The 23,661-nt window shown below is 59.6% G+C and overlaps 1 protein-coding gene across 1 annotated transcript; it reads right to left on the reverse strand.

Annotated features, from left to right (window-relative positions):
• Positions 1–760: 760 nt before the first annotated feature.
• TOLLIP (toll interacting protein) lies at positions 761–19,258 on the reverse strand. Its single transcript, XM_060607709.3, has 6 exons — positions 19,112–19,258; positions 9,135–9,284; positions 7,783–7,965; positions 6,499–6,651; positions 5,588–5,678; positions 761–3,189 (listed from the first exon to the last, which is right to left on the reverse strand). Exons 1-6 carry the CDS (start codon positions 19,142–19,144, stop codon positions 2,975–2,977), a joined length of 825 nt encoding a protein of 274 aa, XP_060463692.1. The 5' UTR covers positions 19,145–19,258; the 3' UTR covers positions 761–2,974.
• Between the last annotated feature and the right edge of the window lie 4,403 nt (positions 19,259–23,661).

Below are 23,661 nucleotides of genomic sequence, written 5' to 3' on the forward strand. Positions count from 1 at the left end.
CACCAGCTGGACAGCAGCTCCTCCATCGGGAGCCAGGCCCGTGGCCTTGAGAAGGCTCGTCCTGGGTGCCTAGGACCACAGCACCTGCCAGCACGACGGAGCGCCTGCCTCGTGGTGCACGTCTGGGGAACGTTGGGGAGCAGACAGACGGACCCCCCCGTCCCCCCCAACGCTCCATGCAGCCCCCACAGGCGCTCGGGGACGTCTTCTTCTAGCTCAGCCCTGCAGCGAGCTCGGCCTCGCTGGCACTCTGGGTGCTGCGCCCAGGGTCCGAACGAGGCGAGCTCCTGGCTTCCTCACGTGCCGTCGGCATGAGCACACGCCGTCCTCAGCCGCTGTGGGCAGAAGGCATTTATGGGGACACAGAGCCAGTGGCAGCGAGCCCCGTGGAGCAGCACACCCTGCGGGACCCCACCTTGGGGACGGGGTGGGGGCGCAGGGCCACCTCCCTTGCGGGCCGGGCCGTGAAGGCCGGCCTGCTGCCGCAGCCCCTCGGGCACCGGAGCCCCACTCGGAGCCCGAGTCCCCGGAGGTGAGGTCGTGACTCCAGGCGCAAACGCAGGACAAGTCCCACCCGCGGCACCGGGGCCTCCTCCCCGTCCCTGGAATCCAAACCGCAAACCTCCTGCCGGGAACACACCTTTCAGGGTAACGTTCTGAACCAAGCCAGCGGCTTTTCCCTCCAGTCGTACATCCTGCAAGTGATTTATTAGCCAGTGTGCTCCAAGCAAAGTGAAAAACCACTCGGGAACCAAGACGGTCAAGTTTCATCGGAGGAGTTTAATTCTCTATTTTTATAGATATCATTTATTAAATTAGAAGGCTGATAAGCAAAAATATATTTTACAAAGATAGATCTGGACTCTGCACCCCAACAGACACTCGAGAAAGCTCCGAGGATCGTGCCCGCCAGCAGCCGTAGACGTGCCGCTGGAGGGGGTCTGTTCGCCGAAGGAGCCGCGGGAAGGACCCACGTGCACAGACACCGCATCCTCACCGCCCTGACAGCGCCGGGGCTGCCACCAGAGGAATCGCCACCGACCGGCTCGCAGAGGGCGGAGGCCCCGGCACCAGTAGCCGCCCTGGCTCGTGGGAGTCCGTGGCGGCCACGCCACAGCCGTGCGAGAAGCACGTCCCTCGGCCGCTTCAGAGGAACCGTGACGTCCCCCGGGAGGAGCGGGCCGCCACAGGCACGAGCCCACACGCAGGACAGCGGGGCGCACAGGAGGAAAGGACAGCCTAGCACAGGCAGCGATGGCCGGCCGGGTGCGGGCTCTCTAGGACGCCACAAACACGGTGTTGGCAAGAAAAGGGGAGCAGAAGCGACGGGTTCAGGGTCCCTCTCCTGCCAGCCCAGGCCCTGTGAGCAAGCCTGGTGCCTGTCCCTGAGGGGAGCGCGTCCCTGACACGCACAAACACCCCCACAGCTTTAAGGCGGAAGGCGGCACTGGGGCCCGGGGGGGACCTGGGGTCCCGGATGTGTGTCCGTGAAGGTCGCCCCCAAGTGAGAGCCGCAGGCCTGCCCGACGCTTTCGCCCGTTTGGGGAGGAATCTGTGCGAGGACGCGGGCCCAAACCGTCCAATGTGGGAGCTCCTGCTTCGCGAGAAGGCAGGGCTCCCACGTCCTAGCCGGCGGTCGGGACTCGGTGGAGGCAAATCTTCACGGAGAACCCTCGCCTGGTGAGGCCGCCACGCCGGCCGGACACGCTCCTTCAGGCTTCTGTGCGCCGACCCCGGGCCACCACGCACTCGCCGCTGGCGGCAGCACCCTCCAACCGACAGGAGGCCCCGCGTGCAGCGAAGGCTGGACGGAGTCCGGTCCTCAGGCTGAGCCTTCGCAGGGCCACACGGCTGGGGGCTGCGGGGCCCACGGCAACAAGACCGTCTGGAGGCAAGCGTGCGTGCACGCGCCTGGGCTAGGCAGTGCCCGAGCCCCCTCCCGCGTTGCAGATTTCCACCAGGTGTCCCCCACCCTGTCCCATCCTGTGGTCACAACGGGAGGGAGCCTCGGCCGCCACGCGGTCCACAGCGCCGCACACGCACCCCTTGCCTCTAGGAAGCCTCGAACATTCATCGGTTTGCTATTTTTTTGTCCAAACCGAACCCGCAGGACTGGTACACGTTTACTTAAATCAACGTCAGTTGTAAGCCAACGGTTCCTGATACCCTTTAATAAACAAATACAAAGTACTGCCCCTTCTACTTTTCACCCTCAGTTTTACGTTCTGTTCCAAGAGCTGGTCAGGGAGCGGAGGGCAGTCCCTCGGAAAAACAGCCCACAAAGTCGGCGTGAGACACGGCAGGAAAACGCTTAACAGGGTCCCCAGGGCAGCCCTGCTCCAGAGCCCACGGGTGGGGACGGGCGGGTGGACGGACATCAGCGCTGAGCCTGCTGCTGGCTGGCAACACAGAGGTCAGCCTGCCCAGGACGCTGGTGAGCGGCCCCGGACCACAGGCAAGGAACAAGGGACGGACGTGAATTTGAAGCGTGACTTGGAAAAATCATCCCAATCGGCTGTCAACGCTCTATGTGCCTGAAACACGAGGTCTACCCCAACTAAGTAAAGTAACCGCATGCCATCGTCAAACCAGGAGGGCACGGGACGCTTTCTAAAGCGCCGGCAGAGTCAGGCTGCTCGCACGGAGCGCTCTCGGGACAGCCTGCGGAGCAGAAGCACACGGCACTTGAAGACACACGTCCCTAAGCGGCAGGAGGCAGAGCGTGTGGACAGGACACGGCGCACGTGCCCACTCTTCTCCCGACAAAGCGGGGGACAGGCCCGCCCACACCCGCACCCAAGCGGTGGTGGCACTCAGCGGCTGGGGACCAACGACCCGCATGCATCCCAAACGAGGGTGAGGACTGGGGCTACAGATGGCGGAGAAAAGGCTACACGGGGCTCCTTCACAGGAACGGGGAGGGGGGCGGGGCCGGCAAGTCGAGAGGGGCAGAGGCAGCGTGGCGGCCGGGGCCCTAGGACTCTTCGCCCATCTGGAGCAGGGAGTTGATGGCTGCGTCCCTGTCCCCTCTCTGGGCTTCCAGCACGGAGCGGGTCACCTCCCGGTCCATGTTGGGGAACATGTCCTGGATGGCCTTCAGATCCTCCTCGCTGCAGCGGGGCTGGGTGCTCACGGCCGCCGGGGGCAGGGCCACGGGCACCACGCCAGGGCCGCACACGGCAGGCACACCTGCAAGTGAGATGCGGTTGAGGGGCACACACGATGGTACCCACGCCCACACCGAGCTCCGGCCCACGGCCCCACGCACGACTCCACCGCCCGCGGCCTTCCTCCCCAGCAGGTGCTCGCTATCCCAGAGCCGGGATGCGCCGCTCGAGCTGCGGTCTCTTAAAGTCCCGGATCATACCACAGGGGCCCGCCTGCGGGACCTGAAGGCCACAAAGAAATTCTGCCAGGGAACGGCCGGCACAGGGGGTGGATGGCCCGCTAGTGACCACGGCGCGGGCCGTGCACCAGGCGGGTCCCTCTGTCGCCCACGAGCACGCTAGTGAAACCCGAGAGCCAGGCACGCACCCACGAGCATTTCTTATCGCACGCCAAGCCGCGAGGAACCGCGGACCCAGCTCTCCAGTCCACTGTCTACAGGATGGATGGAAACACGGGCAGAACAGCGGCGGAGGATTTTCCAGACCAGGGGGCACCTTTCGCCATCTCTTAGGAACTGGCGTCCTTCACGCCCTGGCTCCACGGCCACCGTGCCTCCCAGGTACTACTTTGGCTCAGAAAAACCCGGAAGCAGAGAGAACTTCTGAAAGGCTCTTAGCGCTCCCAGGATCAGCTCCCCCATGGGACCCCCACCCCACCCCTGCAGCTCATGGGTCTCTGCCTGCTGGGGCTGGGGGGGGGGGGGGGGTAGCACCTATAGTTAGCCCCCTCCCGTGGGGGCCACAGCTCAAAGGTTCTGTCTGCCCTCCGGAAGCAGGGTCCGCAGACACACGCGTCACGTACGCGCACACCCATGCACACGAACACCGCAGGTCACACGTGCGCACGCACACACTCGCACACCACACTTCACTCGTCACGCACATGCACACCCTCCTGATGAGGTCAGGGAGTCTGTGTTCGCAGCAAAGGAGACGCTGCAGCACAAGCTTCACGCAAACAGGGGCAGCGGGTGCAAGTCCTTGTTTGCGGGAAATGCGACTGGGGCCGGTGGCGCCTCGGTCCGAGACGTCCAGGCAAACACGACTTCCTCTCCTTGGTAACTTCCTGCAACTCCATGTCCCAAAACTTACTGATGCACGTCAAAAGAGAAGTTCAAAGTCTCCAATTATACAGAAGTCTGGCCTTTCCCAAAATAAACATTTTAGGGCAAACTTGAGCACAAAGTTCTCATTTATAGAATGAACTAAGAAACCAGAAAAAGGCCAGTGACACATCTGGTCTCCTGACAAGGCAGACTTTCCGTTAACCGAATGTGTCCTGGTGCTGCTGGCCGTGTGGGTCCCCGCACGTCCCCCAGAAACACGTGTGAGGTCCCCACCTGGGCACACGTGAACAAGATGGCCGTCGGGAGCAGCGCCCAGAGGAAAGACGTACAGGCACAGACCCCAGGAGGGGGCCCCCGTGACCATGGAGGCAGAGGCAGCGAGGCAGCCACGGCCCAGGCCGCCTGAGCCCCAGAAGCTAGAGGGGACCACAAGGGTCCCACCCCAGCACCTCTGCTGCCGACTCCCGGGAGCACGGCCCGCCCGTGCCTCGACTTTGTGCTTTGGCCTCCAGAAGGGCGAAAAGAGATTCCTGCTGCCTTGGGCTATCACTGTCTGTGGGACTCTGTTACGGCCGCCCCGGGCGCTCATACCTTTGGTGAGCCCCACAAGGTGCCTGTTCGTCCTCCAACCTCCAACGAGGGGCAGTTAAACCATAAGCTCACACAGACCCTTTAACCGCCACAGGGAAGGGCGCCACTGAGACCCAAGGACAGAGGTCCTCACGCTGACCTCAACGCAAAGCAGGGCTCCCCACGGCACCGTGCTCCGACCCAACTCCCTGCACCGTGCCATCTCAGGTAGAGGCCACGGTGACCCGGGGCTGCCCCGCCTCCCTTCTCTCAGGGAGGGATCACCATCCTGCCTTGCCCACCTGCTGCCTACTTTTACGGCCACCTACCGCACCTACCGCAGGGGCTGGTGAAGTCCGGTCACCGTTGCAGCCAGGAGCGGGAGTCAGCCAACAGCTGGCGTTAAAGTTCGAAAATTCAAGGGCGTGAAAGCTACAATCCAACTGGATTTTGCCATACAGCCACAAACTGCTACTTTTATAAAAGTGAATGAACACGACACAACGAGAACATCAGGGCATACGGTTCACTCTGCCCCGCAGAGCGTGATCTTTCGTGCCGGTGACGCATACGCTAACGTGTTTAGAAATTACGTTTCCATACCTCGTCAACTTCAACTTGCCAACGATCAAGGGAAAAAAATCCTATATTCCACAGTCGCATAAAAGATTCAAATGTAAGACCAGACCCTTGTGTTTGGAAGGGCCCCACGAGTCACATGCAGACAGGGCTCAGCCTCCACGCTGCACTACGAGAGTCCAGGGCAGGAGAAGTGGCACACACCTGTGATGGGCACGTAGCCGACACCTTGCTGGTACACGGTGGGCATCAGGACCACAGGCTGAGGCGGCATCATCACGGCAGCCGGCAGCGCCTAGAACACACCAAGGACGATCACGGGGTCACAGAAGAACACAGCACACACTGAAACCTCCCGTGTGGCCCTGCCCACGTGGATGTCCCAACACTGCCCTGGCGGAAGGTCGGGGCGAGTGGTTCGGCTACAGGGGTTGTTTAGAGCCTCCGATGGAGATGCGATCGGAAGGGAACACGGTTTTCAGGGAAGCAAGTCAGTACTCTCTGCGTCAGCACCTGTAACATTTCCTGACTGCCTCTAAAATCTTAACCGCTCAGCTATCGCGGTCACGATTCTGTGTTTACGTGAAAACTCTGTTAAAGCCGCGTAACGAGACGTTTATGAGTAAAATCACATCGGTGTTGGGCTTTGCTTTCCAACAGCCCAGGGATGAGCAGCGGGGACGAAACTCTGCCGGGCTGGGAGACCACCCTCACAGCCCGACCACCTCCCTGCCACCACACCTGCAGCGGACTTCCTTGAGGCAAAGTGAAAACAAGGACACCACCACTCCCTTGGGGGGACAAAGGCAGTGGCAAGAGCCCAGGGTCCCAGACCCCTCCGCCCCTGCTTCCCACCCCAAGAGCAGCGGGTTGACGATGGAGCCACACAAGCCAGGGCACCCGAGGGCCGGCAGCTTCTCCCTTAAACGCCGTGTGGCCCTGAGACCCCTCTCCGCCACGGGGTGAGTCTGCCCCCCGGCCACAGGCCACCACACAACGCCGCTCCTCCCGCCAAAACACCTGATACCTGCTGGCCAAGGTCCCGTCCCTCGGGGACAAACAGCTCCACTGAGCTTAGCTGCCACTCAGCCTGCCCACATGGCCCATGCCCTCACCGTGTAGGACATGACCAGGTTGATCATGCCCTCCTTGTCATCACCCTGCCGGCCACTCAGGCTGTACCACTCGTCCTCCACCTTGCCCTGCTTCAGGGACTCGGGAATGGTGACATGTGTCCAGGCGATGCGGTCGTCCATGGAGAAGGCTCGCTGAGGGAGACAGGGGGAGACACACGGGCCACCACTGCCCTGAGGCCCCGCCCTCACCCAGCGGTCCCGCCCCACAGAGCCACCTCTTACCCGAGGCCCCACCCACAGCCTCACCCTGAAGCCCCGTCCCTGGGCCTGCCTCCTCCAAAGAGTTGTTCCTCCCCCCACCACCCTAGTATCTGGCCCCTGGCACTGTGCATCCTTCAGCCCTGGTCCAGGCAGTGAGGGCACGGCCTGGGGGGGGTGGGGGGGCTGCCCCTCTCTCTGCCTTATACAAGTCCCCACCAGGGGAAGAGAGGACCCCACGGGGCCCCGCCCTCATTCCTGTAAGGTCAGGAGAGCCGTGGTCAGTGTCTGGAGATGCGTGGTCTCGTCTCTGCCCGCCCTCCCTGAATCCCTTGCAAGTCCAAAGCCCAGTGGGCATGGACGGGGGAAAGGAGGCACTCTCCCTGCTAACCATGCACTCTGTTCTTCCCCTCCTGTTGCTAAGCAAAGGGAGAGATGGGGTAGGAGGAAGGAACCTGGAAGGAAAAAGAGCCGAGGGCACCACACTGGCGGGGGGAGGGGTCCACCTCTCAGCCCTGCTGCTGCCCAACTCCGTGACCTCTCATCTTGCTGACCAGAGCCCCCGGAGCTCCTGGGCTGGGCCGTGGAAGGCTGGGCTGTCCCACACAGGGGCCCAGAGGACCGGGCTCAAGAAGAGCCCCACTGCATCTGATCCCCCTCAGGAACACCCGGGGGGCTGGCAACTTGCCCAAGAACCCCACTCCCACCCAGCATGGGGTCTGACACACTTTACATCCCACCTGGTCATGAAGGCCGGCCTCCACAAGCCTCGGGTTTGTGGACGAGTTTGGCACTTGGGGAAGGGGAGACGCGTCAACACCATCTCCACAGAGTGCCTGGTGTCCCTGTCCCTGGTGATGCTGCTTCTGAATGTAGCTGCATGGGATGTATACTTTCCCCCGCCTCCGGGGACACCCCGTCACAAAGCCATGACGCACCCTGTGTCGGGGCACACCTGCAGCTCCTGGGCAGCCTCAGTGGCGGGAAGGCAGGGCACCCGTGGCTCTGGCATCGCCATGCGCGGCCTGCACCTGCCGGGCCCGTGAAGGCGGCAGAACCTCTCACCTCGTCAAAGATCTCCAGGTAGAAGGAGTCCACGCCAGGGGGCACCGTGCACTGGATGACTTTATTCCAGCGAGGGTTCTTGGCGCCGTTGTGGGCGGTGGGCGTCTCGTACACCGCGTAGCCCAGGCGCAGTCGGCAGTACGGGTCCATGCGGGTCATGCCGTAATTCTTCGCCAGCTTGGCCTGAAACACGACCAACGTTACTAAACAAGCAGCCGCCACCACAGTGAGAGCTGCACATCCACCTCAGCCTTCCACCCTCCAACTCCCCACTTCCGGCATTTTCCCGGGAGCAGGACGTGGCTACAATTGTGCCCATGGGCAACGGGTGCAGCAGGCCACTGGTCAAGTGAAGGGAGCCGCTGGGCCACGCAGGGCAGCTCCTCCGACGTCCCCTCTGAAGAGGCTGATCAGAGCCAAGAGCCACCCTGGAGCCGCGGCCCGGCTTCACCTTCTGTCCTCTGTCCACTGCTGCGAGTCATGAACCCCGAGGAGCCCAGCCTTCGGCCAGACAGGCTACGTTTGCAGGGAAGAGAAGGCGTGGACGCGGATGAAGGCGGAAGGCCCCGGGGGCCCAGGCGGTCGGTCAGCAAAGGCTCATTCCAAGTGGGTCCGACTGGACCGTAATGGCTCCACACAGAACCCCACAAGGGCACACGAGGGAACAGCCCTGGCGGGGCTGGGCGAAGACCAGGGGAGGAAGGGTGACCACACAGGTAGCGGGAAGCCACGGGCCACGCCGCGAGGCCCAGCGGGCAAAGTGGGAGCCCAGGCCACGAGGGTCTGGGAGGACCGTGTGGAGGGTGCGCACGGGTGGCTCGTGTGTACCTGAGGTGACCCCATCGGCCCTGGGGGCGTGGCCAGAGTTAGTATCTGGGACCCGTGGTCACCATAAAACCCACGGAACTCGCGAGGCCCGACCGTGGCTCTGTCTGCTGTATGTGTGCGTCTCCTCAAAACCGCGTGCAGTGACTTCCCTCGCTTCGCGGTTTTACAGGAAGTCGTGCTGACCAAAACCACTTTAGATCCTGACAGCGCATTTGGCTTTCCTTGGGATCCGTTCGGCAGCCAGGGCCGGCCTGGAGGGGCTGCCGGCCCACCCTCACGCCCTCACCTTCCCGGCAGCCGCGAGGCCGTCCACACACAGGAGCGGTGCCCGGCCCGGAGCACGAGCCCGTGGAGCTGTTACTGACTATCCCTGCTCCGTCTGGTAGAACCTGGCAACTGTCGCTACTTTTCACGTCTATCGCTTCACCAGCTACGTTTCAGGAGCGCGCCTCGGCAAAGCACGCGTCCACACAGAAAGCGTGGCACGGCAGCCGGGGCCGGCGCTCCCCACGCGGGACACCCACCTGCACCACGGTGACGCTGAGGCGGCCCACGGCACCCACCGCGCCTCCGTACTGCAGCTGCCGGGCTGCCTGCGCGTCCAGCTGCACCTGCTGCTGCGCGGCCGTGGGCGTGATGCGGAGGAAGTCCTGCGGGAGCTCGCCGACGTACACCTTCGGGGAGAGCGCACGCGCGTTAGCGGGGTGGGAGCTCAGCCTCTTCGTCTACGCAGTGAGGGGCCCGTGGGAGGAGGGTCTGCAGCCCGAGCGCCCCGAACCACCGCGCTGCCCGCGCCCACGGCGGCTGCTCTCTGGCCAGGAGCCCTGTCACTCGGGACAAAGGGGTCGCACACCGGCCTCCCTGGGGGCTCGCCACCTGCTCTGGACACTAACCACGGACTCTCCTGCTCACACCGGCTCCCTGGACAGTCTCAGGCCACATCCAAGTGTCACACACCCTCTGCCTGCGTGTCTGTGATCTGCTTTCCCTGCTGCCACCAGGGCGAGCTGGGCCCGTGGGCCGCAACGTGCTCGTTCAAACAAGGAGCGAGACGAAATTGGAAGCTGGGTTTCTATCCACACGGAAAACCCTCGCCTGCAACAGTTCAAGCTCAGCACCACCCCAGAAGACAGAAGGAACAGACAAACAAGAGCCCCAGAGACCTCACCCCTCTGCCTCTTGCTGAACCCTATGTCCAAGAGGTGGCCTGGCCTCCCGAGAAGGGCCCGGCTCCCAGGTGGGGCGGGGATGCGCGAGGAGGGGGGCTGCGCGGTGGCCCGAAGGTCCCAGAAGCCAGTCGTCCGTGAAGGGGCAGCGGCTGAAGCGGGAGTCGGTCGCGACATATGGCGGTGCTGGCCCTGGACAAGGCTCCCCCGGCACACACGAGCAGAGGGGGCGGCTGTGTCCCGGGGCCAGCAGAGCAAGGACCCACTGGGTGTTCACCACCCCGAGCAGCCTCACACCGCCGTCTCCCTGGGTTCAGGGTCTGGAATGCCCAGATAAACTACTGGCACGGCCCCTGGGGCCACAGACCCCCTAAGAAGGGAGGAGGGCCTGTCCTCGAGACGGGACACGAGCTGCGGCACAGGGCCAGTGCTGCCTGTGGTGGTCCGGGGTCCTCCTTAGCTGCCCCACGGGGACACCACACGGGACTCTGGACAAGAGCCTCCAAGCAGCATTATTTTGAGTTATGGCAGACTGCATTTACTGACAACAGCCACTAGGGACCACTTCAGCCGTCCAGGTGCTGGCTACCCTAAGGCCTCAATTGCTGGAGTTCTGGACTTCCGGATGGACCAGGCATCCAGCAGAATTCCAGAAAGCTCCACACTCGCTGAGCTCACAAGCACCACTGGGGAAGCATTTCTCCCCAAGTGCCTTTTGCTGTTTCATTTCAAAAGTCCCCAGAAAGGTCTAGGTTCCTGTCGGTGTCCCCATCTCAGGCCTGGAGACCACCCAAACCAGGCCTGGAAACCAATGGAAACCAACTCAGGACCCCAGGCCCAGGGACTCTCCCCGGCCACTCCCACCTTGGCAGCAGTCAGCTGGGTGCCCCGGCAGCTTTTCATTGCCAAGCAAGAGCACACCTCTCCTGGCTGCACCCCACGCCAGGCCCCTCCCACGCTGGGACGTGCAGGAGTGATCTCGGCGCCTGGCGGGGGCAGCATCTCATTGGTTTTCATTCTCTGTGTCTGGACCGGGCAGCCTGGAGGGGCCCTGAGTACTCATTACAGACTGAAGGGAAGGCAGCAGCGCCCGGGAGGCCCAGCGTTGCCAGGTGAGGAGAGCGCTGCCTCCCAGGGGGCCTCCCAGCTCACCAGGAGGGCCCAGGGCTCGCCTCGCAAAGAAGGGCGCATGCCCTCCCGGAGGGCCGAGATGCTGTGGCCGGCTTCACGGCTGTGAGACCGATGTCAGTTGCCAGTTGCTGTGGGCAGACGGGAGCCACGTCCCCAGCCGGAGCTCTACCCAGCCGACACCGGGCCGGATGCTGCCTTGCCGACCGTCCATGGGCCTCGCAGCCTCCGCCCGCAGGGTCTGTGGCCGGTGCCTGCACCCACGGCTGGCAGACAGACTCACGCACGCGGACCACATTCTCGTTTTGTCTGAGAGTAACTGCTCACCCCATGCCACATACCGCAGCTCAGAGGACCCGGCAGGGTGGGCTGTGGACCACACACGCATACGCAGGGATGGTGGTGACAGCGTGCTGCTCAGGCATGGGGATCGTATGTCTATCTCCTTCGTCCCATCATCAGTACAGGACTTCCAGAACTCATCTGGGCTTAAGGAGAACACTCTGCTTTTTAATTGGGGGTGAGGGAGGATAAAATTGTATCAAACGCCAAAGACACGGTATTCTTTTCCAACAAGGTTTTAACGCTAAAACTATAAATGTGAGACAAGGATTTTTATCACATGAATTAATAGCACAAACAAAACACGGGAAGGGAGAGAAGTGGACCCCATGAGCACTGACAGGCTGGGGGACACCAGGTTCCTGAGAAGCCTGAAGGACATCGTGTCCCGTGGTCTTCTCCCACCCGAGGGACGCATTACAGAATCCCCGAGCGGCAGGCCTTAGGCTGTCACAGTCCCCAGAACAAGCAAAGTCTGAGATGGCCCTGGAGCGCAGGCCACGGACGACCTATGGCAGCTGGATGCCACACGGGGCCCTCGCCGGAACCTGAGCCCAGGAGGGACGGGGGGAGAAACGTGGGGTGTCCAAATCAAACCTGCAGTGGCAGTCACGTACCAAAGCCAAAGCCAGGTCTCTGGCTGTGACCAGTGGACCTTGGTGACACGAGGTGCAGATATACTGTCTATGAGAGCACACTACAGCTCTCCACACCGTCTGCAACTGATCCATAACTCTAAAATTTCAGGTTTATTAGAAAAAATTCCAATTTAACTTAACAAGGAAGAAAGAGGAAGGACACCGTGCTTCACTTCCTACAAAGTAAAAATCTTACAAAATCTTGGTTATGCACCTGCTGCCCAGGAGCTGCCAGACAGGCCTGCCCGCTGTCGCAGCCCAAGTTCGTCCGAGCGAGCAGGTTCCACCACCTTAACCAGTCCCTGCTCATGACAAAATGGTGACGCGTCAGGTGTCCCAGGCACGTCCAGGCGCCGACAGGAACCCCCCTGCCCCAGTGACAGTCTGCAAAGGCCACGGTAACACCTGTATTACTGACACGTATTCAATGTTCAGGACTGATTTTTGCCACATTGTGATGGAGGAAGGGTCACGTAAAAACACATGCTTTATCCTGGCTCCCAGCCCGGAGGGAAAAGAGAACGATCACTCCTGCTACAACGTAAATAGCAGATCACATCTGAAAATGCAACCCGGCTCACACTTACAGGCTGAACACACGGAGTCCCGACCCAGGCCTGGGGCAGGCGGTCTCTCAAGGAGCGCTGCAAACCACTTCCGCCTGCTGCCCCTCGTCGAGTCTAGGGCTGCAGACACACCGTCTAGGGCTCCTGTCCTGTGCGCCCACTCGCGCTCTACGTACAAACGGGACTCTTCAGTTAATGTGGGGCTAAGAACGACTCAAGTTTCTACGTTAAAAGTTAGGTTAAAAACTGAAAAGCCATGGACACTCCACTTGGTATCCGTTTTTGCTGAGCAACCTTTAATTACTCACATCAAATTACACATACTCGTTAGCTATTCATGCAAATGTAGTACCGACATACCCAAGAATTTAAAAATTCATTCAACTGTTACTTTTCCAGTAAAACATCTGGAAAATTTTTAATGAACTTTTAACTTTCGCGTGATGTGAAAAAGTACTTCCTAATCCACCGCTGGATGTTCTTTTTGGCGCCTCGGCTCGGTGGCAGGACAGAGAGATCCTGTGGCACGAAAACTAACGTGAGAGCAGCTGCCACGAGGCACAGCGCCTGCGTCCCCCACCGAGTCCCGGGCAACACGACGCCCAACAAAACCGTGGCGACGTGCGGGCCGTTGGCCACGCTGAGGCCTTGGGTTCCTTCCGCACCCTCCGGGGGCTGGCATCCGCCGTGAGGACGCACTCAGGCCTCCGGACCCCACACCATGACCCAGAGGGGACCCCACACAAATGCCTCCGTGGTCCCTGGCTCATCCCACGGCTCTCGTTCCACATCACTCACGACTGGAACTGCGGCCGAAGGGGATGGAGGAATGTGACCGCACAGAAACAGAAGCCCATGTGGCCAAGAACCGCAGGGATGCCAAGGGCCTGGCGGCGAAGTCAGGTGCTCACGGGACAAGGACCCCCAACCTCGGGACGGTGTCTGGTGGGCCAGGGGCCCTGGAGCCTCCCTGCGGTCCCGGGGGCCTGTCCTGCTGCGGCCTATCACACCCTGTGGCCTGTCCCCCCAAGTGACCGCATGGGGGGGTGGCTCTGACCCCCAGCCTGGCCGCTGACTGAGTCCCCACTGCACGGGGGCTGAGGCGCTGGCCCCAACGTCCCAAGGGAGGGAGCCTGGGCAGCGAGGAGCCAGGCCTGCCGTGTCTCTCACTGAGCCCCGCCTGGCATCCAACCGCAGAGTGTGACGGCAGGTGGGCCGGTTGGACGAGGATGGCGGTGTGTGGGTGGCACAGAGGCAGAGAAACAGATTCTGTCTGCTCTGAAGGCAGAGAGGCAGGGCTTCCTAAGGGGACAGAGGGGAGGCGAGGTCATCCAAATGTTCCAGCCTGAGTGCTGTGCAAGGTGGAACCACTTCCATATGGGATTGGGGGCGGGGGGGGGGGGGATGCAGGGGAAGGTGTGAGAGAAGCAGGGGCTGCCTGGCACTGTCTGGAACCTTCTGGGGAGAAGGCAAGGAGCGGCAGGACACACAGATGTGGAGTTCAGGAAGGAGACCTAGGAGGAGGGAGGAGGCAGGCAGCCACTATGGTGTTGGGGACCCGAAGCCAGGGTCCCCAAGTGAGCGAGGACACGCAGAAAAGGGGGAGGGGCGCCTGGGGGGCTCAGCCGGTTGGGCATCCAACTCTTGATTTCAGCTCAGGTCACGATCTCGTGGTTCACAGGTTCGAGTCCCGCGTCGGGCTCTGGGTAGACAGCGCGGAACCTGCTTGGAATTCTCTTTCTCTGCCCCTTCCCTTCCCCCTCTCTCAAAATAAACAAATAAACCTTTAAAAACAATTTAAAAAAAGAAAAGAGAAGGAGCTGGTGCAAGGACAGTCCAGGTAGAGACAGTGGCCTCAGAGCAGGGAAAGGCTGCTGTCCGCTGGCTCACGGGTGAGGACCGTGCCCAGAGTGCCTGAGAACTCGGCCGGGGGAGCCCCTGAACCCTGAGTGCACCGCTGCCGTGTCCCTGTTCAGAACGCCCTCCGCCCACGGTCCCCCAAAGCTCAGGCGGCCTCCAGGGGCCTCCTGCCCTCAGCTCACGCAGCGGCCCTCCCAGGGTCCATAGCCCTGCACCAGCAGCCCCTCGGCCCCCACAGTGTCAGGGCAGAGTGGTGGGAGGTGTGGGGGACGGTAAATGGTGCCCACAAAAGGGCACAGACGGCCGTGGGGAAGTGCAGGGTTCCTCGAGAAGCGGAAATGAATTTGCAGGAAGCTAGCAGCTCACTCGTTCAGGTGCTTCCTGCGGGTTGGGCCCGGGCCAGGCTGCATTCATGCCACAGTCCGTCCTTGCGCGAGTCGGGTGACCAGGAGCAGAGACGCCAGACAACTGGCCCACAGTCAGAGCTCAGTGTCACTCAGCGAACCGGACTGAGACCTCTGGGCCCACAGTGCTGACCCAGGACAGGGTTGGGGGATGGGGGGAGGGCCCTGGGAATGCGGGGCGGGGGGGGGCGGCCGATGCCAGGGGAAGGACGGCACGTGCGGACCTGGACGACAGTCAGGCCAGAGCCCTGCACAGGCGAGAAGAGGGGCGGCGGGTGGCATTTCAAAACCAAACCCGGGACAGCCAGCCTCCAGCGGAAATTCTCAAAGCAAAACAAAGTGGCCCGGAGGTCTGAGGAACAGGAAGAGGAAACAGCAACAGCATATGTAACAAAATTGCACCCCCGTTGGGAAGACGTCCCTCAGGGTTACGTCCTGATCAGGAGGCGGGTAAATATAACTGACTTCAGACCCTGGTAAGAATGCATGTTAAAGCTTCTACGATAACAACGAAGAGGGCAGAAAAGAAGAAAAAACTGAATTTCAAAAACTCTATTTAATCAACCCAAAAGAAGGAGAAAAAAAGAAAAAATGGACAAACATATGTGCAAAGGAAAACATCTGAAAAGAACATGTGTATAACTATATAAAATTACTTAACATGTTTCACTTAAAAAACAAAGACACTTCTTAGATTTGACTTTAAAAATCTACATACTGTTGACGATAAGCCAATCTTAAATATAAATGTGCAGAAAGATATCAAGTCAAAGAATGGGAAAAAAACCCAAAAAACCCTAAGGCAAACATTCCCACGCTAACATCAGACAAAATAAGAAAGGTTCTGTGCAGCCAGTAAGGTCACCGCACCCCAACAAGGTGTGACCTACGGAAAGGTCCAGAATTCCGACCCTGGATGCAGCAGCCTCGGCAGAGAGAAACGGGCTGCCCACCAGCCGTAGGACCCGGGCCAGCGGGGAGGGGCTGGCAGGGCAGGTGGGTCCACTGGAGCAGAAGAAGGCGTGCCACGGCAGACAGTGTGAGCAGGAGGCCCGTGGGCTCGCCATGGCGCCCAGAAAAGAAACGCCAAACACGAGCCTGAAGAGAAAACCACTCTTCCCTGCGAATCCCGGAAGTTCCCGAGCAAGAACGGAGCCTGATTCAGCCTTTGCTGTACAACTGTTTCAGGACACACAGTCCCAGTTAATCACCACAGAACACGGGACAAAATACAAACACCACCCTCTGCCATCCCTGGTTCAGCAATAATTATCAGTATCTGCACACTGCTATCTACATTTGCGACTTCTTTGCATTTAGTTATATAATTACACGTTCGTTTGTTTACATTTACGTGCAAGTGAGAACGTTCCTACCACGTTATCTTTCAAAAACAATCGTTGTCAATGAGGCTGATGAGGACCTGCAGGGCCTCAGGTCACTGGAACACCACCTAGCAGAGCACCTTGGGTCAGGAGGGAAGGGGGTATTCAAGGGGAGGGCGGTGGGCTCAGCCCAAACCTGCTGACTGATCAGCCCCTCTAGAAGGATGACCAGGGGTCGTGCTCAGCCAGGGCCCCAGCAGCCTGAACTCCGTGGGGGCCACCCACACATCTGTGAGGGAGCCCAAAAAAGCTGATGCTGCCTCTGACTGAGCCTTGATCCCCATCCCCATGAGCTGATGGCACCACCGAGTGAACTCCCCTGAGTTCTAACAAGGCAGGGGGCCCATCAGGTGCCTCTCAAGAGTCTGTGCGCTGGACAGAAACCCTGGAAAGAAAAAGGTTGTCGTTACAGGAATACCAGCACTGTTACCAGTGGGGCAAACAGCATGGGTCAGGGGCATCACTCAGCTGAGGCTCCGGGAAGAAACCAGCCTGGACAGACAAATGCCAAAGACCCCTCTCAGCCCCCCTGAAGGGACGAGGCAGAGCAGGGGCAACCCGGAGGAGCTAACCCCGCCCTGTCCTGGCCCCGCCCCGCCCCTCAGGCTTCCCTGAGCAAGGACACAGGAACCCCACGCCCCAGGCAGGCTACCCTGGGGGGGGGACTCTGCGGGAGGCGGTGGTCCGGTGGTCGGACTTCAGAGTACCCTCAGTGAGTCCAGGCTCTGGGTCCCCTGGAGTGCTGGTGCAGCACGCTGGGATGGGGCCCGCCGGCATAGGGCTAACGTTCAGGACCCGGCACCCCAGCACTGACAAATGCTCGCTTCGCCACCACCAGCTGGGACGGCAGCTGCCTTCTGTTCACGGCCTGGCACCCGTGTTAGTCCCGTTCCTCCACAGGGAGTGGGGCTCGATCAAGTCAGCACGCCCTGGCTAGAGGAGAACCACCAGACCCTTAACAACTGCCACCGCCCGCCGGTGAGCCCGGAGGGGAGCGGCGGGCTGCGTGCCAGGCACCAGCTGTGAGAGCAGGTTTACACTGTAGCGACCGGATGAAGCCCAAGCAGCAAACCCATTCGCTGCCCGTGGGCCTTTTGTCTGGAAAAGCACCCTGGCCGTGCCCGCTGCCCTCAGTGCCGCAGGCGCCCACCCTCTCTCCCTCCGGGCCTGCCTGCTTCCCAGCCCCAGCCCCACAACGCCAGCTCCTCCCTCAGGTGTCAGGGCTTGTGGCACCTCCCACAAGAACCCTACCCACCCCAACCCCGATAGTGACAGGCCACCTGGAGTTAAGACGCACAGCTCTGAGTGCGTGGCTCGTCTGCGTGCTTTTGACCCGTTTGTTTCCCGTGCTGCGCTGGAAGAACCTGACGGCGGGCATACCCGGCCGCCCCAAACATCACGAGCAACGTCACGGCTGAGTACGTCACTGGCACTCAAGACCCCAGCCCCTGCTGACACCTCCCTGGAGCCCCCAGCAGCTCTGGCCCACACGTAACGTTACTGCACGTGGACAAGCCGTGTGCTGCACACCCACACGCGGATGCAGGCCACACGAGTGTCACACATGCCGGGAAACAGCGCACACCGAGGAAGTCAGACCAGGAACCCTGGGAGGGCACAGACCCCATATGTGTGAGCACTGACACTCCTACTCGCTCGCTATGGGGTGTACGGGGCTTCCGCTGTGTGCTGTCACCGAGCTGAATGTCCCCTCGGTACCGGGACGCGCTCACCTTCCCTGACTGCTCCCTTCACACAGGACACCGAGCCCAGCTTTGTATGTGTTTACACTCAGTCTCGTGCCACCAGTGAAGTTCCGCACCAAGTTCCCAGGAGGGAAAGGAGCTCCCAGGAGGCTGGGGACACGTGACAGGCCAGGAGCCCACTGCTCCTGGGAGGAGGATGTGGGAAGAGAGACAAGCTGCTGATCTGGTCCCTTGCTTCTCGGATCACCCAGCTGCATAAAATGGGAACCTGCTGGCAGTGAGCCCGCCCGCGGTAAGTCACTGAAGACGGAAAGATGGACACACTGCGAGGAGGGGCCCAGAACTCCCTCGCAGGCTCTGGACGCTTCCACACTAAGGTCTGATAAGTGTCTGGACCTAAAGCGGGCTCCTAACAAAACCTGGTTTTCCTTTCAAGCTCGGGAACAACGTTCTGAGAAGATTCTCCTCTGGTCTTCACAAACAGGAGTCATCCACGTCCCCTCTGAACCATGAGAAGCCCTGCTACCTGGGAGCCTACACGCAGGAGCTGACTTAACTGAAAACACATGAAGGCATCACATCAGAGGAACCTTTTTCCTACTCAAAAGGGCCAAAACAGTCCTCTACTGTCCGCGTTGAGCTGCTGTCGATAAAAACCTCCCCGTTTGTGACGACCTGTCCCTGATGCAGCCTGAATGAGCTGCTGGGAAGCCGCCTCACCCTGGAGCCATCCTGAGCCAGTCTACACTTGCTCTCCTGCAACAGCCCAATGAGCTTTGGGGACCAGACAGGAGCCCTCAGAAGGAGAACTGGGAAGGTCCCTCCCAGGTCCTCGGTTCCCACCCTCTCATTTGCAAAAACAAAGAAAAAATAAACAACCATAGGGGTTGAGAAGTGGCCTCTGACCCGGGAAGCGGCTTGTGAACCTCACACTTCCTGGGAGAAGCGCAGAGACCATCTGGGGTTCAGGGTCCTCCTCTATAGAGAGACAGTCTTGAGGAGCCTCCTTCATGTGAGGACCATCCGGGGTGCCAGGGACCTCCTCTACCCGGGGTGCGGGGTGGCACCCACCGGAGTGGGTGGGGTCTCCGTCAGGGGGACCCAGCCGGGTACAGGCGGCCTCCCCCGTCCAGGGAACCCACCGAGAGGGCGGGGTGGGGTGCCTGCTCCGCCCGGGGTGCGGGGCCTCCCCCGTTCCGGGCCGGCCCCGCCGCGCTGCCGCCCCGCCTAGAGCCCGATGTCGGGCCCTCCCAGAGGCTCCGGAGCCTGCCGCTCCCCGCTTCCCGTCCCCCGCCCGGACCCTCACCGGCCCGCGCTGCGTGCTGACGGTGGTCGCCATGATGCTACGCGGCCTCCGCCTCGCCCACCGGGAGCGGACGCGCCCGCAACCCTCGGCGCCGGAGTCTGCGACGCCGACTGCTGTCCCCGCGAGGCCGCCGCCGCCGCCGCCGCCGCCGCCTCAGTCGCCTCAGTCAGCTGACGGCCGGCCCCGCCCCCGCACCGCCCACTGCGCAGGCGCCGTGTCCGCCCCACCCCTTCCGGCGCCGCACGCATGCACGCACGCACGCGCGCTCCCAGTAGGCGCCTGCGTAGCTGGTATCTTCGGGCCGCAGCCCCGCGAAATGGCTCCCGAGCTGGCCGTGTGCGCATGCGCGCCGGCCGGTCGCGCCGATCACGTGGCTGGCGGAGGCCTCGCAGGGCGCGCGGCTCTGCTGCAGTGGAGCGGAGGGGCAGCCAGGTGCTGGGGCGGGTGACTTCAGGATTCTCCACCTCGGAGCCTCCGAGCGGAGCGGAGGCAAAGCGACCGGGTAGTCCTGCAGCTGCCCCAAATTCTCGGGGCGGGGGAGCCCTTACACGCAGATGTGTTGGTGCGACGGGGGCGAGGGAGCCGCTGGGGTGCGGCCGGTCTCAGAGAACCAGTCGCGGTGCCTGCTGTCGCGCGAGGGCCGGTGCACGGGCCACTCGCTACCACCGGGCGCGGCGAGGCTGCGGCCGCCGTAGTCGTGTGCGACCGCACGCACGCCCTCAGGGCCAGGACTGCTTCCCAACCCCCTCCCGTGCTTTCCCCGCGTCCGCTTCGGGGATCACCTGCGGCGCTCTAGCCTCCCCTGGCCTTCTCTCCGTCCAGACGAGAAGTCGGAACACAGAATTACCTCTGCCCCCTGACAGCGTCAGAACCAGAGCAGAAACCCGCTTCCTCACACCTTCTGCATCATTACCTGCAGAAACCCAGTCCTTCGTGATGTTCTCCTTAGTTGCAACCGGTAATCACTCCAACTTGGTACACTTGACCTGGACCGTCCTTTCCCGCTGTGCACACTCACCAGGGCTGTCACAAGTGGCTGACCCACTCACTACGTAGTCTGTGCAGTCAGCATATATGCCAGACCAACTGGGAGTCTTCCGCCGCCGGACTACCCATATATGTACCCTCCACTTGGACTACGTCCCATGGCACCACTGGTGACAATTTGAGGAATTGGGATGCCAGTGCATGACACACATCCCCAGCGCTCACGTTGCCCTTGGCAGGGATTTTATCCATGTGCTCATCAAATAGATGAGCAACTCAATCCTAGAATCCCATTTTGAGAGTGTTTTCTGGGGCCACTTCCGGTAGCAATTACTGTATCTGTCGGGGTCCCAGCAAGAAACAGATGGCATGCTCAGAAAGATAATTGGAGGGATTTTAATAAATGAACTAGTTACAAAAGAGAGGCAGAGTTAAGTGAAGGAGTGAGTCATGGTGAGGGAGCCCTAAGCAGGGAAAGAGGCTTCCTTGGTGTGGCTTTTGCACAGGAATGAAGTCCTCTGAACCCCAGGCCTGGGGGAGGGGTCTGGGGAAATAAATACTCTGACCTCTTCACTTCCCCCCACACTCATCTCCTGGTGTCCCCCCCCCCCCCCCGTTTAACCCAACCTGTGGAGGTCAACTTCTGGAGCACAAAAAAATCAGAGAAAGGGGGAGACTGTCCTACACGTGCATCTAAATATCAGCACTAACCAGAGGATGGAGTTTTGTCAAGTAGAAGAGACTTAGAAATAAAACCTTTTAAAGATTGTTAAACAAAAATTGTAAAACTTTATTGAAAGATATTAAAGAATACCTGAATAGGTTAAGAACTATATACCAAATTCATGGATAGGAGTGCTCAGTACCAGAAATCTGCCAATTCTCCCTCAAATTGCCCTACAAAATAAATTCTCATTAAAATCCCAAAAGAGCGTTTTCAAAAGAAATTTAACAAGCTGATTCTAAAATTTGTATGGAAGAACAAAAGCTGAATAATAGCCAGAACATTCTAGAAGAAGGAAGAAAAGGAGGAAGAGATGGAAAGGAACTGTCCTATGAGATGTCAAAATGTATTGTAAAACTAGCAATTGAGGTTTTGATGTTGATACGGGGATAGACAGATTCATTGATGGAACAGAATATGGAAATGATTTACAAGCGTGCTGGCCTGGCTGAACAGTTGGGAAAGGAAACTTTTTTCAATAAATTTACTAAAACAATTGGCTGTACTTGGGAAAAACTTAAATTGGACCCCTATCTCACGCCAAACAAAAAAGCAATTCCTGGCTTTCATGGAATTGATCCAATAGACACCGGAGGAATCCAACATCTATGTCATGTTTGCGAAGGATAAAGTCAGGACAAGCCATCACCTCGGCTCTGATCCGTCTAGGAAAATTTGAGCAAGAGTGGAGGAGTTGGGAGGTGGTGTGGACAGTGAGAGGGGGGCTACTTAGGAAATCAAACATGAGACCAAGGTGGTCAGCAGGCCAAGCAAGCTGACAATCAGGATACGGACTAGATGTCCTTGAGAAGGGCACAGGGTGCTGGTGGGTGGAAATAATGAGAGTGAGGTGGGAAAGGGGTTTTTCAAACCTGGAGTGGGGCTTTAGGTGGAATTAATGAGCCACTGTCATGGGGCTTTAGTGAGTGGAGCAGGGGCCACAGAACTGGGCAGAGAACGTGCCTGGTGCAGGAGAAGCAAAGGCAGATTATTCCTGGGCTAAGTGTAGGTGGTACAGGGAACTCTTATTAAACACTGGTTCCTTTGACTGATTGCTTGTGGTGTCTCAGAGATCCAGTGCTGACATTCTGAGCCCTGCCGCTGTGTCCCCTGAGTAGTGTCACTGCCTGTGACTGTGGGACCCAAGAAATTTAACAAAAACCCCCTACCCCTGGACAAGCAGAGCAAGACTAACTCCGTTTTGTGCTACACCCACCATCTCATGTATAACCCCCTATGACCTAAGACACTCCCCCACCCTAGTCAAGCCGCTGAGCACACCCTTACTGGAAACCGGCTCATTTAGGAATGCGGAACCCCTAACCGCCAAGAAATGTAAACCCCGCCTTTTGCTCGCCAAACTTGTGCGCCAATTCTGACCAGAGTGATAGGTTAGTTCAAACAGTTAGTGTAGGGTAAATTGTAAATCAGTTCGCCACCTGCGTGTGGACTGACATGAATGTGCAACTTACTGTGTGTGTTACAATCTCATTGGCCACTGGCCCCCAAAAAACTGCTACGCCCCTTAACCTAGGGGTCCAAGTCCCTGCTCTGCTGTGTAGGGTATACTTGGGCCCAAGCTCGAGCTTGCACATAAACCCTCGTGCGTTTGCATCGGTATCGGCTCCTTGGTGGTCTCTCGGATTTGAAATCGGGGGCATTACAGTGACATTAGTGCTGCCAGTCCATTTCCACATTGTCATGGGATTCCACTCTCCTGACCTCTCCGTCCAGGTTCCAATGGCACACACAGGTCTCAGTATCCATGGTGTTCATGGGGTGCCCTACTGTACCTGGAAGCCCCACACAGGCTTTCTGTATGTCTTGGGTGGGGTTCTTGAGACATAATAATGTCAGAATAACATTTTGAGTGCTCAGTCTCTACCCCTCATTGTTCTGTACATTTCCCATCTATTGTCTCGTTAATTTCCAAAACAATCTTTTGGAGGACATGTTTTTCTTACCTGTGTGGAAGGTCAGGATAACAAGTGAAGGATGAAAATGTTTATAATGTCTTCCACCAGCAACTAACTAGTGCCTGCAACATATAAATACCTCCCGTAAGTCACCGAATCCCATGAAAGGAAAAGGGAGACCAGAGAGATGAACCCTGAATGAACAGGTATAAACTGGAAGCCCCAAGCTTGGACAGGCCCCGTGGAGTGCTCAGCTCACTGCCGGCAAGAGAAACAACGTGACCTTGGCCAGAAGAGCCACGATTAGCGATTAGCGAGGAAGGGCCGCAGGTCCAGCTGAGGACTGGGTCGGGAAGCTCCTGCCTGGCCGTCGGGAGCGGGAGCGCACACTGGTGGAGGCCCCCTGAAGGGGCAGAGCAGCCGAGCTCAGGAAACGCTGCCCGTGAGCCGTCCCCGGAGGACGTGTTCTGGAAACCCTCACGCTGACCCACAAGCGAACCCGCCCGGGCTGTCTGTTGCATGGCTGTGTGGCAGAAGTTGGCAACCTCATCGTGCACCTTTGGAAGAAAAAATAAACAAAATATGAAGGAAATACACATAGGATAGTACGCGATAGGGACAGACGATAAAGTCAGTGTCCACAGAACAGCTTGTGTGCGCTTCGTAAATCCACTCAAATGTTGTAAGCAGAACTTTTAAGACACTAGCCAGGGCAGTGGTCCTGGTGACACAGGAAACAAGGTGATCCCCGTGACTGCCTCAGCTCACCTCGGAGAGAGCTTCCGGTCTGCCCGGCAGGGAGGGGCAGCCGGGCAGAGACAAGAGGCAGCCAGGAGACCGGGCACTGGTGCTGTGGGGTGCAGGGGGCGGGGGCCCCACACCGAGAAAGAGCGATGGTGTCTGTAGAGAACCGCCCGACAGAT

This window comes from Panthera onca, chromosome D1 (assembly GCF_046562875.1).
Source record: "Panthera onca isolate mPanOnc1 chromosome D1, mPanOnc1 haplotype 2, whole genome shotgun sequence".
Lineage (NCBI taxonomy): Eukaryota > Metazoa > Chordata > Mammalia > Carnivora > Felidae > Panthera > Panthera onca.